The sequence below is a fragment of the Molossus molossus genome, unplaced genomic scaffold (assembly GCF_014108415.1).
Source record: "Molossus molossus isolate mMolMol1 unplaced genomic scaffold, mMolMol1.p scaffold_m16_p_7, whole genome shotgun sequence".
Lineage (NCBI taxonomy): Eukaryota > Metazoa > Chordata > Mammalia > Chiroptera > Molossidae > Molossus > Molossus molossus.
The window spans coordinates 16,589,303-16,602,982 of record NW_023425401.1 but is presented as its reverse complement, the minus strand read 5'-3'; the positions used below and the strand labels follow the sequence as shown (position 1 = coordinate 16,602,982).

Genomic DNA, 13,680 nt, shown 5'->3' with positions numbered 1-13,680 from the left:
TCACTAGGCTAAGACCAGCACTTACACCCACTGAGCTGACAGTCCTTACTTCCCATCTATTTTTCTCCCCTCTATGCTTGCTTCCTCAACTACACACCTCATCTCCTAGTATAACAAGTTACTAAAGGGCAAATATCAAATCACCTTCTCAGTAGTCTATTTCAGATTAAGGGTACTAAGGTAGATAGCAAGAATTAAACAGACTTCCCAGGGAGGTCTACGCATACACACACAGAGAAGAAAAAGATCATAAGCTTCCCTCCCCCCATATATTCATATATAGTCAAAGTCAGATATGTTCAAACACAGGTGTACTTAACATCTGACAGATTGAGTGATCCCAAATGTAAAACATTACATTTTAGTTGAAATAAAGCCCATTTTGCATTCTAGGAAGAAATTTTTGCAAGGATAATTTTACTTTCTGCCTAGAAGATGAACTTTTAGGCAGAATATTATATATAGTTAGTATTTATCAAACTTAGTGTCTAACATGTAGAGTGACCAATTACAGTATTTGGAGAGTTGGAAGAGATTTAAAAACTTCAGGATTTCTAGAGGAATCATAGACTAGATTGCAAGTAAATAGAAACATGAGCCTATTCCTGTGTCACACACACATACTACACACACAAAGGTTAGTCATTTTCCCCATGGGCTTATAATTTCAAGAGAGCAATTTATTTTATTCTAATTTTTTTCTTTATTGATTTTAGAGAGAGGAAGGGAGAGGGAGAGAGAGAAACATCAATGAGAGAGAATATTGATTGACCACCTCCTACATGCCCCCCACTGGGGATTGGTCCCACAACCTGGGCATGTGCCCTGACCAGGAATCGAACCAGCGACCTCTTGGTGCATGGGTCGACTCTCAACCACTGGGCCACATCAGCCGGGTGAGAGCAATTTATTTTAATTGTTAAATCTGAAGCATAGTCAAACCCTGTATGACAGGTATGTATGAGCACTCATTAATTTCCTACTTAAATCCCTGAGCAGTATTAGAAAGTTAGAACTGTTCTGTTACCAAAGCCTTTGGGATTCATTCTTTGAAACCTCATAACTTAGCATCTAAATATTTAAGCTCATCTAGCTAAAAGAAAAGGGCCCTGGCTGGTTTTGCTCAGAGGTCAGAGCGTTGGCCCGCGGACCAGAGAGTCCTGAGTTTGGTTCCCACTAAGGGCACATACCTCGGTTGCAGTTTGTCCCCGGCCCTGGTTGTGGTCATGTGGGTAGCAACCACTCGATGTATCTCTCTCATATCCATGTTTCTCTCTCTTCCTTCCTCTCTCCCTCCCGCTCTATCTGAAGATAAATGCAAAAATGTCCTCGGGTGAGGATAAAAAATAGATAAAAGAAAGGGTATTGTGTTTGTTTTAATCCCAGCTTCTATGTGAGCAGTTATTTTTAATTTGAAGAGTAGCAGTATTAGAGATCATTAAAAGAATAAATGGGCCCTGGCCAGTTTGGCTCAGCGGTTAGAGCGTCGGCCTGCGGTCCCGAGAGACCCGGGTTCGGTTCCCGCTAAGGGCACGTACTTCGGTTGCAGTTTGTCCCCGGCCCTGGTTGGTCGTGCGGGTGGCAGCCACTCGATGTGTCCCTTCACGTCGATGTTTCTCTCTCTCTCTTCCTTCCTCTCTCTCTCCCTCCCACTCTGTCTGTGCAATAAATGGAAAAGTGTCCTCAGGTGAGGATTAAAAAAAAAAAAAAAAAAAAGAATAAATGGCCTCCCTGGCCAGTTTGGCTTAGCAGTTAGTGTTGGCCCACGGACCAGAGAGCCCAGGTTCGGTTCCCACTAAGGGCACGTACTTCAGTTGTGGTTTGTCCCTGGCCCTTGTTGGGGTCGTGTGTGTGGCAACCAGTTGATGTGTCTCTCTTACGTGGATGTTTCTCCCTCTCTTCCTCCCACTCTATCTGAGAATAAATGCAAAAATGTCCTCAGGTGAGAATAAAAAATAAAAAAAAAGAATAGAAGTTAAATAAGAAAGAGCATGGAAACTGTGTTCTTGAGGACATCCTTAGAAACTGGAAAAGTTGCCATATTGCTTGCTAATAATATTAATGAGTTGGATGTAAGAGTGGCAAGACTTGAGATTCACTGAGTTAACAGTGTATCTCATTAATGAAATTGTATTTCTCTGCTATCGAACTTGGTGAGATAAGAATTATGAATAGATCTGCAGAGTATGTAAAAGAACCATTGGTTTACTTTTGAGGGATCGCTCCCTATAGAATAGTCATTGTTTTGTCTCTTTTTATTTTCATTTTGTTGTATGCAGTTTCTCTAAGAAAAAAATTTTTTTAAAATATTTTTCCCATTTTTCAGTATCCATTCAGTAAAACTGAAGCATTGAGAGGAGTTCTGTATATCCTATAGTTTTGTGTGCCTACCAATACATATACCACACAATAAGCCAGGGGGACACATAGATCTTAATTTGAGAATAAAAGTAGATTAAGCCTTTGTTTTTCTGGTCACCTAAAAAGCAGAATGCTTATCATCACCAGAAGTCAAGATATTCTATATCAGGGACTTTTTTTTTTTGCTAAGAAACCTTAATAAAAGCCATTTTCTACGATACTTTGCTCTAATCTGATGAATGCTTGAAACATGGAATACTAGCATCATAGATATCACTTGATATATTTTCCCAAAGGGAACTGAATGTTATTAATCATCTTCAGTGAGATTGGGAATTGCTTGCATTTCCATCCAGCCCTAATTATTTGCATCCATTTTCAGAAAACAGTCAGAAACACTAGCTTCTTTGCTCAAAAAGGGGAGGATCCAAGATGCTGTAACTTTGGGTACATTCCCCTAGACATTTACATAAAAGAAAAGCACAGTTGTCCTTGGATGTCATCAAACATAGTGAGGAAACGGAGAGGGGTGTGAACAACCTTCATTGTGAAGTCCTAATAGATGCCCATTTCTAATCATTGGGAAGAAAAAGTAAGTTTCCAGACTACTCAGAACAGATTACAGTAGTACCCCTTATTCGCCACTTCACTTTCTGCAGTTTCAGTTACCCACAGTCAACCATGGTCTGAAAATATTAAATGGAAAATTTGAGAAATAAACAATTCATATCATGGCTAAATGATCCTCCTTTTGATGTATCGTCAGAAGGTCAGTAGTAGCCTAACGCTATGTCACAGTGCCTGTGTCACCTCACTTTATCTCCTCATGTAGACATTGTATCATTTCACATCATCACAAGGGTGAGTACAGTACAATTTGAGAATACTCCACGTTCACATAACTTTTACATTATAACATAAAATATGTTAGTCTATTTTATTTTTAGTTATTGTTAATCTCTTACTGTGTCTAACTTATAAATTAAACTTTATCATAGTATGTATGTATAGGAAAAAAACATAACATATATGGGGTTCAGTACCATCCATGGTTTCAGGCATTCACTGGGGGTCTTGGAATAAATCCACCACGGATAATGGGGAACTACTGTACTCAAGTATTATTTCATAATAAATATCACAGCTTTAAGCATCAGCTGACTACACTGGCTCAACTGAATGTTTACAGAAAATTAGTATCTCACAGAAGTCCCCAAAATACCTTCTAGCTTTAGACATCAGTAGTATAATAGCGATTTAAACTTCAAATTAAACATTGATTTTTTTTTTTTAATCCTTACCTCAGGACATGTTTTTTATTGACGAGAGAGAGAGAGAGAGAGGGGGAGAGAGAGAGAAACACTGATTGGTAGTCTCCCGTACATGTCCCAACTGAGGATCAAACCTACAAACTGGGTATGTGCCCTAATTGGGAATCATATCCACCACCCTTCAGTGTACTGGGCAATGTCTATGAAACCTTGCCACTCCAGCCAGGGCAACCATTGATTCTTTATAACGCTCTATGCATCTGGCAGGGAAAGGATAAGGATATTTATATTTGGAAAAAAAAAAACTTTTTAAAAATAAACTACATATTTTATAATTTTCTTGTATTATTATCCTCAGTAGCAGAAAGAAGAGAAGACTGGGTGATGATGATACTTCCAAATGTATTAAAGTTTATTTTAGAGCCAGAAAAGACCCAAAGCAGCCAACATTCTGAAAAAATCACATAGGTTAAATAATAGTCTCAAGCCAAACTTTTTTATATTTATTCTAGAAAATTAATATATTCTCGTGTTTTGTATTTTTTCAACTATATCTTTGCTTTATCCTTTTCAACTACATTTTTCCATTACTGAAAGCTTCCTGCCCTTTCCTGTTACAGGATTATAGCTGGACAGACATTCGCTGCCCCTTTGAAAAACGAAGAGATGCAGCATGCGTGTTTTGGGACAACGTTGTATACATTTTGGGTGGCTCTCAGCTCTTCCCCATAAAACGAATGGACTGCTATAATGTCGTGAAGGATAGCTGGTATTCCAAACTGGGCCCCCCAACACCTAGAGACAGCCTTGCTGCCTGCGCCGCCGAGGGCAAAATTTATACATCTGGAGGTTCCGAAGTCGGTAAGGACTTCCTCGGTGTTTTTGTTTGGGGCATGTGCTTTAGAGTGGAGTATCTTGGCTTTCATATTTAAATAAACAGTTGGTGTTATTTGTCCAGCTATTTGGGGCATAATTTAAATGCATATGTTATTTTTTTAGAGCCCATGTCCCTGAAGGCTTACCCTACTCCTTTGTAAGTCATTGTTTTACAAGAACTTCAATTTCCTAGGTTATGTTAATTGTCCATTTTTGTCATAACAAAGCTTTCTTTCATTGACAATAACTGGATTAGTTCTAGATTAGGTTTTTGTTGTTTTTTTTTTTAAATCCTCACCTGAGGATATTTTTCCTATTATCTTCAGATAGAGTGGGAAGGAAAAAGAGAGAAAAACAGAAACATGGATGTGAGAGAGACATATCAATTGGTTGCCTCCCTCACAACCCTGACCAGAACCAAGGACTGAACCGCAACCAAGGTACATGCCTTTGATCAGAATTGAACCTGAGACTCTTTGGTCCTTGGGCTGACGCTGTAACTGCTGAGCCAAACTGTCCAGGGCTAGATTAGTTGTTTTTGATACATAATATTATTTGTTTTAAGATTTCAGAGTTTGCCTTACTTATAGGTCTTTTAAGACTCTTTACTACATTCAAGCTTTTAAAATTTGTATTATCTTTGCTTTCTTTGCATCAGAAAGAAACTAAGAATGAACTTTTTATTTGCTTTATTCTTTACCTTTTTTTTTTTTATCCTTACCCGAAGACATTTTCCATTTTTTGTTCAGATAGAGTGGGAGGGAGAGAGAGAAACATTGAAGTGAAAGGGACACATCGAGTGGCTGCCACCCACACAACCCAACCAGGGCCTGGGACAAACTGTAACTGAGGTGCATGCCCTTAGCAGGAACTGAACGCAGGTCTCTCTGGACTGCAGGCCAACGCTCTTTAACCGCTGAGCCAAACTCGCCAGGGCTATTCTTTACCTTTTTAATATAATAACTGATAGTTATTGATATTGATCAGAACAGGGTAAAAACCTTTCTCATTGGTGGATAACTTAGTGTCCAATAGTGATCTTTTTCTAAATGAATAATTTTTTTTGTTTTATTTTTATTTTTCAATTACAGTTGACATTTAATATTATATTAGTTTCACATATACAGCACAATGGTTAGACATTTATGTAACTTACAAAGTGATCCCTCATAAATCTAGTAATAAATAATTTTTCTGAATGAATATTCTAGGTGCAGACTAGACACATATAGCTTTTACATGCTTTCATCTTTTAAAGTAATTTTTTTAGCTAAGTAATGGGCTAATAAAGAAACTAGGAAGACTGAGTAAACCTAATATATGGAATACATATGTTAATTAAGTTTATTTTCTTTGATGATTTTATATTAGCCCAAAGAATGTTTTACTTTTGTTCAGCGTATTTATCTAAGTTTTCACCCCCTCCCAGATAAATACAAGAAAAAGTATGATTTCCAAAATGTGATTTAAGAGGTGACCTTTTCCCTTCTTTAAAAGCATTTTTCACAGAATGTCTAATACATTATATTTCAAATATGATACGTGCTAAAAATAATCATAAGTAACTGTTCTATAAATATGCTTTCTGTAGAAAGAATAAAAGATAACTTCATTTACTCTAAGTCAGTTTTTTATTTAATTAGGGTTTTATTGATTTTTTTTTTTTTTTTTTTGAGAGAGAGAGAGGAAGGGAGAAAGAGAGACAGAGAAACATCCATGTGAGAGAGAAACACCACAATCAGTTGCCTCCCATATACACCTCAGCCATGGACCAAACCCACAAACTGAACATGTGCCCTGACCAGGAATCAAACTGGTGACATTTTGGTCCATGGGATGACACTCAGCCATCTGAGCCACACTGGCCAGGGCACTTACTTAGTTTTTTATATCTGCTATATACTGTATATTCCCCCCTAATGTCAACCAATTAAATCTATCAAACTGTTTAAACGTTTTTTATTTTATTTAAAAAAGGAGTTATTGTTAGTCATGACCATTGCTTTTTTCATTTGTTACTCTCTGATCTTTGCTTTTCAAGATTTTGATTGCGATTGAGAATTATAAGGGTGGTGGTAGTGTTTTTAAGCATTAGCAAAGTTCAGCAGAGTGGGAAATGAGAAATAATTGGGTAAAGTTCTAACTTTCTTTTTCTTGGGAAGGAAAAAAGCACTTGACTTTATATATATATATATATATATATATATATATATATATATATATATTTCTTTTTTTTTCTTTACTGATTTTAGGGAGAGGAAGAGAGAGATAGAAATATCAATTGGCCACCTCCTGCATGCCCCCCACTGGGGATGTGCCCTGACCAGAAATCGAACTGGCAACCTCTTGGTGCATGGGTCAACATGCACACCGGCAGGCAAAGCATTTGGTCTTTAATAGTATCATTCCTAAAACTTTTTATTGAGCTCCTATAATGTGCAGAAGTTGCAAAACAGAATGAATATATGTTTTGCCATTAGCCCTGGCCGGTTTGGCTCAGCGGTTACAGCGTCGGTCTGCGGTCCAGAGAGACCTGGGTTCAGTTTCCACTAAGGACATGTACATCAGTTGCAGTTTGTCCCCAGCCTTAGTTGGGTAGTACGGATGCAACCACTCAATGTGTCCTTTTCACGTCAATGTTTCTCTCTTTCTCTCTCTTCCTCTCTCTCCCTCCCACTCTATCTGAACAAAAAAAAAAAATGGAAAAATGTTCTTGGGTGAAGATAAAAAAAAAAAGTATAATCAGCCCCGTTGGTGTGGCTCAGTATACTGAGTGTCGTCCCATGGACTAAGAGGTCCCAGTTCGATTCCTGATCAGGGCACATGCCCGGGTTGTGGGCTCGATCCCCAGTCGGGGGAGTGCAGGAGGCAGCTGATAGATGTTTCTCTCTCACATTGATGTTTCTATCTCTCTCTCTCCCTAAAAAATCAATAAAAATGTTTTGTTTTGTTTTTTAAAGTGTAATCAGAATATACCAGAAACATACAACAATACCTTGAGAGTATACTCAAGAATGGATCGGCGTGACTTCAGGGCTTACCCACACAACTAGGAAGTAGTAGTTTTGTTAATGGTGCAGTGACTGTTACAGAATATTAAATGATAAGCCTCATAATAGTATCAGATAGTAGTTTTCCTATTTTAAGGTGTGGATTTACCATCTGTAAATAGTTATGCTTTTCCTCTCTATATAAACATTTCAAGTTTGGATCATTCCTATCATGCAGAACTGGGCATGAGGACATACATAAAGTTTCTTATTTAACTTTCTTTTGAAATAAAATCAATATCTTTTTCTAAAATTTAATTACCAATAAATAAGTCTCTCCAACAGATCCTTCTGGGAATATTTTTTAAGGTCTATACCAACTATTCCTACATTTTGCTGCTAGTATTGTTGATTGAGTATAGAAAAGACTCTATGACCCTAAATTTTTTCTTCCAGTAACTGGCTCAACTTTTCATTCCAAGCCCACACACACACACTGCTGCAAGCATGATGGTCCCTCTTTTACAGGAAACTCAGCTCTGTATTTGTTTGAGTGTTATGACACGAGAACAGAAAGCTGGCACACGAAGCCCAGCATGCTGACACAGCGCTGCAGCCATGGGATGGTGGAAGCCAATGGCCTAATCTACGTTTGTGGTGGAAGTTTAGGGAACAATGTTTCTGGCCGAGTGTTGAATTCCTGCGAAGTTTATGATCCTGCCACAGAAACGTATGTATCAGTTTAAAACTCTGTTTCACAGTATTATATTCTGTAAGCTCAGTGGAAGAATATGCCAAAAGGCAGAAGGAATCCAACAGAAAAATTTGGCTCTTCTATTAAGAATGTACATACAGTTTTAAATGTGCTAAGGTCGTGGGCATGTTCACAGCCTGGACCCTTCCTCAACACCTTAAGAAATGGCTTCAGCTTATGCCTGGCCAGTGTGGCTCAGTAGTTGAGCCTTGACCCATGCACCAAGAGGTCGCTGGTTCGATTCCCGGTCAGGGCACATACCTACGTTGTGGGCCCAATCCCCAGTGGGGGGCATGCAGAAGGTGGCCAGTTGATATTCTTTCTCATCAGCGTTTCTATCTCTCTCCCTCGCCATTCCTCTCTCTCTAAAGTCAATAAAGGGAAAAAAAAAGTAGTGTGAATATAATTTTCCAAATCTCAGAATGAAAAATAAGTTATATATTACTAAGATTTTCTTTATCTTTTAAATTTATCTTTATTGTTGAAAGTATTACAGATATCGGTCCACCCCTCCCCCGTCATTGCCTCCCTCCTCCTGGCTCTCCCCACCTTTATCACACTATTGTCTGTCTATTGGTTATGCATACATGCATATAAGTTCTTTGGTTTATCTCTTCCCACCCTCCTTTCCCTCTGAGGTTTGTCAGTCTGTTCCCTACTTCCAAGTCTCTGGATCTATTTTGTTTGTCAGTTTATTTTTTTATTAGATTTCACAAATAAGTCATATCATATGATACCTGTCTTTGATTTCCTTTCTATATGTAATCTAGCCATCCAAGTTATATTTTATAAGAATGTTTCTTCCAAGTTTTGACAATTTTCTTGTGTTATGTACCTAGAATGTCTTTAATTGGAAACTATGAAATGAAACCTGTGCAGTCAGAAAAATGTTTTTAAGAAAAATGTTTTGTGAAACTTCCTTAATTCTAAACCTTCAGGAGACTTATATCTACATAAAAACATGCTATTTATACCATGGACATATTTGAAGAAGAGAGGGCTGTAGAGAGAGAATTTTTCTAAGTCGCATACTATGTTGATTGCACTTTGACAGCCCACTCTTAAGGCTCGCTGCACGGAGAGCAGTGAAGACCTAGTGCGGCTCTCTCACCGCCCGGCTCTCTGCTGGTCTTTCCCCTGGCGAGCACCTGTGTTTGTCCTAAAAACTAGGGGCAGAGTAGCCCACCTCACCTTCCAGGGTGCTCTGAGGGTGAGAGTGGTGACTGCCAAACCATTGTTTAAAATACATACATAAATATAAGGCAACAAATAAGTTGCTACTATTTCATCTTTAACCATTATGTCTTAATTATGTTTTGAAAAGTTACATTCATCACATTGTTTAAAAGAAGAGATAGAAATAACCATATTAGAGAGTTAACACTTATGCCAAATTTTTCTTTTGCTGTTGTTTGGAGTATTTTGGTTATTGGCTGTTAAGAACACAAGCCTGTGGGCCAGTACCACCTTCACAAACACAAATGTCAGTGATGTGTATGGGAGTATATGCAACAGAAGGGATTTAATCTCATAGAAAAAATAGCTAACCACCTTGTCTGTGATTTATGTGTATATGATGCTATTACCTGTCAACTGGTGTCCTTCAACACTTGTATCCACATTTATATTCTCAATCTCAGAGAACACAGCAACATACTAATAAGTTATTAAACTTAACAGAATGATAGTACTTTAGTTACTAGAGCTGGCCAAAGTCCTAAGTGTAAATTTGAGGATGAACATGTGAATAGTAATGGATACTACTAATTTGCTGATTGCTAGAGGCCCATGATAAATTTGTTTTACCTATTCATACACAAATATTAATTAAAACCACATATGACAGTGTTCATGCTTTATAGTCTTTTATGTATCTTTCCCTTATTTTTTGTTACCATTTTACAAGTTATTGTGAACTACAGGAAGTGGATTTCTTCCAAAGACATAATAAGAGTCTCCAGATATATTCTATATCTCATATCCTATGAGAGTTGAAGGGAATAAAATCTGTATCTATCTACCTATAAATAAATTACTCAAAATCACTGTTAAGCTATTGTTTTCTAGCCTTCCAGATGTGTGTGTGTGTAAGCATGCATACACACATATATGTAACTGGTAAGTGAGCACTTAGTTGGGATAACAGATCTTTCTTATAAATTAGTATGAGTCTTTTTACTGCCTATGAACAGTACACTAAAAACATTCTTTTATTTTTTCAGATGGACTGAGCTATGTCCAATGATTGAGGCCAGGAAGAATCATGGACTGGTGTTTGTAAAAGACAAAATATTTGCTGTGGGTGGTCAGAATGGCTTAGGTGTGTAATATTAATTCACTGTTCAACTTTCCCAACGTGTTTGCTGATATTTCCTTATCTTAAATTACAGAAATATATATATTTTTTTATCCTCACCCAAGAACAGTTTTCCATTTTTTGTTCAGATAGAGTGGGAGGGAGAGAGAGGAAGAGAGAGAGAAACATCTATGTGAAAGGGACATATCGAGTGGTTGCCACCTGCACAACCCAGCCAGGGCAAGGGACAAACTGCAACCGAGGTATGTGCCCTTAGCGGGAACCAAATGGGACTCTCTGGTCCCTGGGCCGATGCTCCAACCCTGAGCCAAACCGGCCAGGGCCACAAACATTTCTTAAAATCTAGATACAATCCCTGGCCGGTTTGGCTCAACAGTTAGAGCGACGGCCTGTGGACCAGAGAGTCCTAGGTTTGGTTCCCGCTTAGGGCATGTACATTAATTGCAGTTTGTCCCCGGCCTTGGTTGGGGTCATGTGGGTGGCAACCACTCGATGTGTCTCTCTCACATCGATATTTCTCTCTCTCTTCTTCCCTCTATCCCTCCCGCTTTATCTGAAGATAAATGCAAAAAAAAAAAGTCCTCGGGTGAGGAATAAAAAAATAAAATCTAGATACAAGCATTATCACATACATCATTATACTTATGTTTATAGTTTTGGGGAACTATGAAACACTGGAGTATGCTTAACATCCTTTTCCACGAAATGTGGGTAATGCCATCAGCCATTGTAACAGATTCAGATGGCTTCCACACATTTCTAAATACCTCCTGGGGTATAGTGTCACACTAGTTTAAGAACTGTTTAAGTGACAGAAATATTTGAACTTTAAAAAAACTTTTTAAATACAGGCTTTAGGACTTGTATTCAAGTTCTGAATGGCAAATATTCCTAAACATGTTTAAATATTGCGTGAAAATATCGATATTACTATTTTTTAATGAGTAAATTTGACATTTTTATTTTCTTAAATGGTGTACAAAAATATTAAATAATTGCTTTAAATAATGGAGAATTTGTACTGAATCTATAGATACTCCATAATCTCATTTTAGTGAGTACCATTAAGTATTATTTCAGTGTAATAATAAATTAACTTCTTTCCCTTCTCCTATTTCTACACATTGCTGTTTTTCATAAACTGCTGAAAGATAAATAGTATAAGGACAAAGTGAGACATTTGAGTAATTATAATGAAAGTTAATCAGAAGGAAGATACACAGATTGGTTTACTTTTTTATTTTTCTAGAACAGATAGAAAATTTTTAATTTTGTAGAATTAAATATTTATGATTGTTAGATTAAAAATAAAAGTTAAATTTCTGCTGTATTAAGGTAAGACTAAGAATCAAATGGTAGATAAGTGGGCATTATAAAATTTTTACACCTTTTATGCGTGCTTAAAAATTTTCACAATAAAAGGTTGGAAAAATGCAAAGAATTATTACTTGAAGAGGCTGTCTTAGAATTGTTTATATAGTTTATGTTGTTTGTTTTATTCTTTTAAAGGTGGTCTGGACAATGTGGAATATTATGATATAAAATTAAATGAATGGAAGATGGTCTCACCGATGCCATGGAAGGGTGTGACTGTGAAGTGTGCAGCAGTTGGCTCTATAGTTTACGTCTTGGCTGGTTTTCAAGGTGTGGGTCGATTAGGACACATTCTTGAATATAATACTGAAACAGACAAATGGGTTGCCAACTCCAAAGTTCGAGCTTTTCCAGTAACAAGTTGTTTAATTTGTGTGGTTGATACTTGTGGAGCAAATGAAGAAACCCTTGAAACATGAAAAATGAGTGGACTTCAAGACTCATCAGAGACTCAAAAATATGGCCACCAGTACTTGGTTCCAAAAGTTTGGTTGCAAAGTTTTAGTTTGGTGGTTTGTTTTTAAAGGAAGTTTCAAGTGAAGAAAGATCCCTATAAAATAGATTTTTTTTATATGGATTTCCTTACTTAATTCAAAGACCACATTTTAGCTGCCCACATAATCATGAACATATCTAGCAGGAAAACTTGAAAAATATTAAACATTTGGTGAAAATATGAATTCTTCAATGAATTTCACATTTGTGACTATATTATATGACAGAGTGGGGGATTGGCTCATCAGTGAAATAGTCTCGTCTTAGATGTAGATTCTATTTTCATACATCACAGAAGTGCTGTGTAGCTAGGTCTGTTTGTTTAGGTTTAGTCAAGACTAAAGTAGTATGGAGCAGCTTAGTCTCACATAATTTCGCTTGTCTTCATTTGTTCTGTTTAGTGCCAAATGTGCTCCATTTTTAAAAGCACGGCAGAGTGAGTAGAGGCATGCACATACTCTCTCACAAACTTTGTAGTCGCATTTTGGGACTTAAAAATGTACCAAACTCCTGATGAAATATATTCAATCCAATTAAATATATCCCATCTTTTAAACAGAAATGTCAAGCTTAGTACCCATCATTAATTTATGTCAGTTTACCCAGTGCTTTAAAAATGATTGTCTCTTCAGTCCTCACTTTAAATAAAATTCAATTATGTAAGAATGATTGACTAGCCAAAAATAAAGCTATTTAGAGCAAATTTATAGGTCACTAGAATAGCACTGATAGTTATACAATATCAGTGTTGACTTTGAACTTCTTATGGATTAAAAGGCACATGATTTCTTTCTCTTAGCAAGACACATCAGAGATGTTTGACCCCATTATATCTAAAAGTTTTATAGTAATTTGAATCGAACATTTGTCATCTTATATTAATTTCATTTATGTGGTCAATATATCTTTTACAAACCCATCTACTCATTCCTTTCCTAGTAATGTTTTGCCCTTTTACATCATGAAATGTATGGAATGAGCCATATAAAACTGTCACCATCAATGTTTTTATCTGGTAATATTAAATATTTTTTAACTTAAAATAGACTAAGTTCTATTTTATTCTTTATTTTAGATGTGTTAGATAATGATTGTTTATAAAATTTGTGAAGCAGTGTTTCTATTTTAATATTCATTGTTTTCTTTATCTGGGAGTTGTATAATCTTAAATACTAAAAATGTTTAAATGAAATTGTAAAAACGAATGATATTTCTCTTTATGTAGGGTTTTTATGTACATAA

The 13,680-nt window shown here is 36.7% G+C and overlaps 1 protein-coding gene across 3 annotated transcripts in view; it reads left to right on the top strand.

The window, feature by feature from the left end:
• Positions 1 to 13,446, top strand: part of KLHL7 (kelch like family member 7) — a 61,016-nt gene extending 47,570 nt beyond the window's left edge. For all 3 annotated transcript variants that reach the window (XM_036247337.1, XM_036247339.1, XM_036247338.1), the window contains exons 8-11: positions 4,253 to 4,493; positions 8,027 to 8,228; positions 10,475 to 10,572; positions 12,079 to 13,446. In XM_036247337.1, the coding sequence (XP_036103230.1) occupies positions 4,253 to 4,493; positions 8,027 to 8,228; positions 10,475 to 10,572; positions 12,079 to 12,362 (825 nt within the window). In that variant the 3' untranslated portion in view covers positions 12,363 to 13,446. The remainder of the gene's footprint in view (positions 1 to 4,252; positions 4,494 to 8,026; positions 8,229 to 10,474; positions 10,573 to 12,078) is intronic.
• The last annotated feature ends 234 nt before the right edge of the window (positions 13,447 to 13,680 follow it).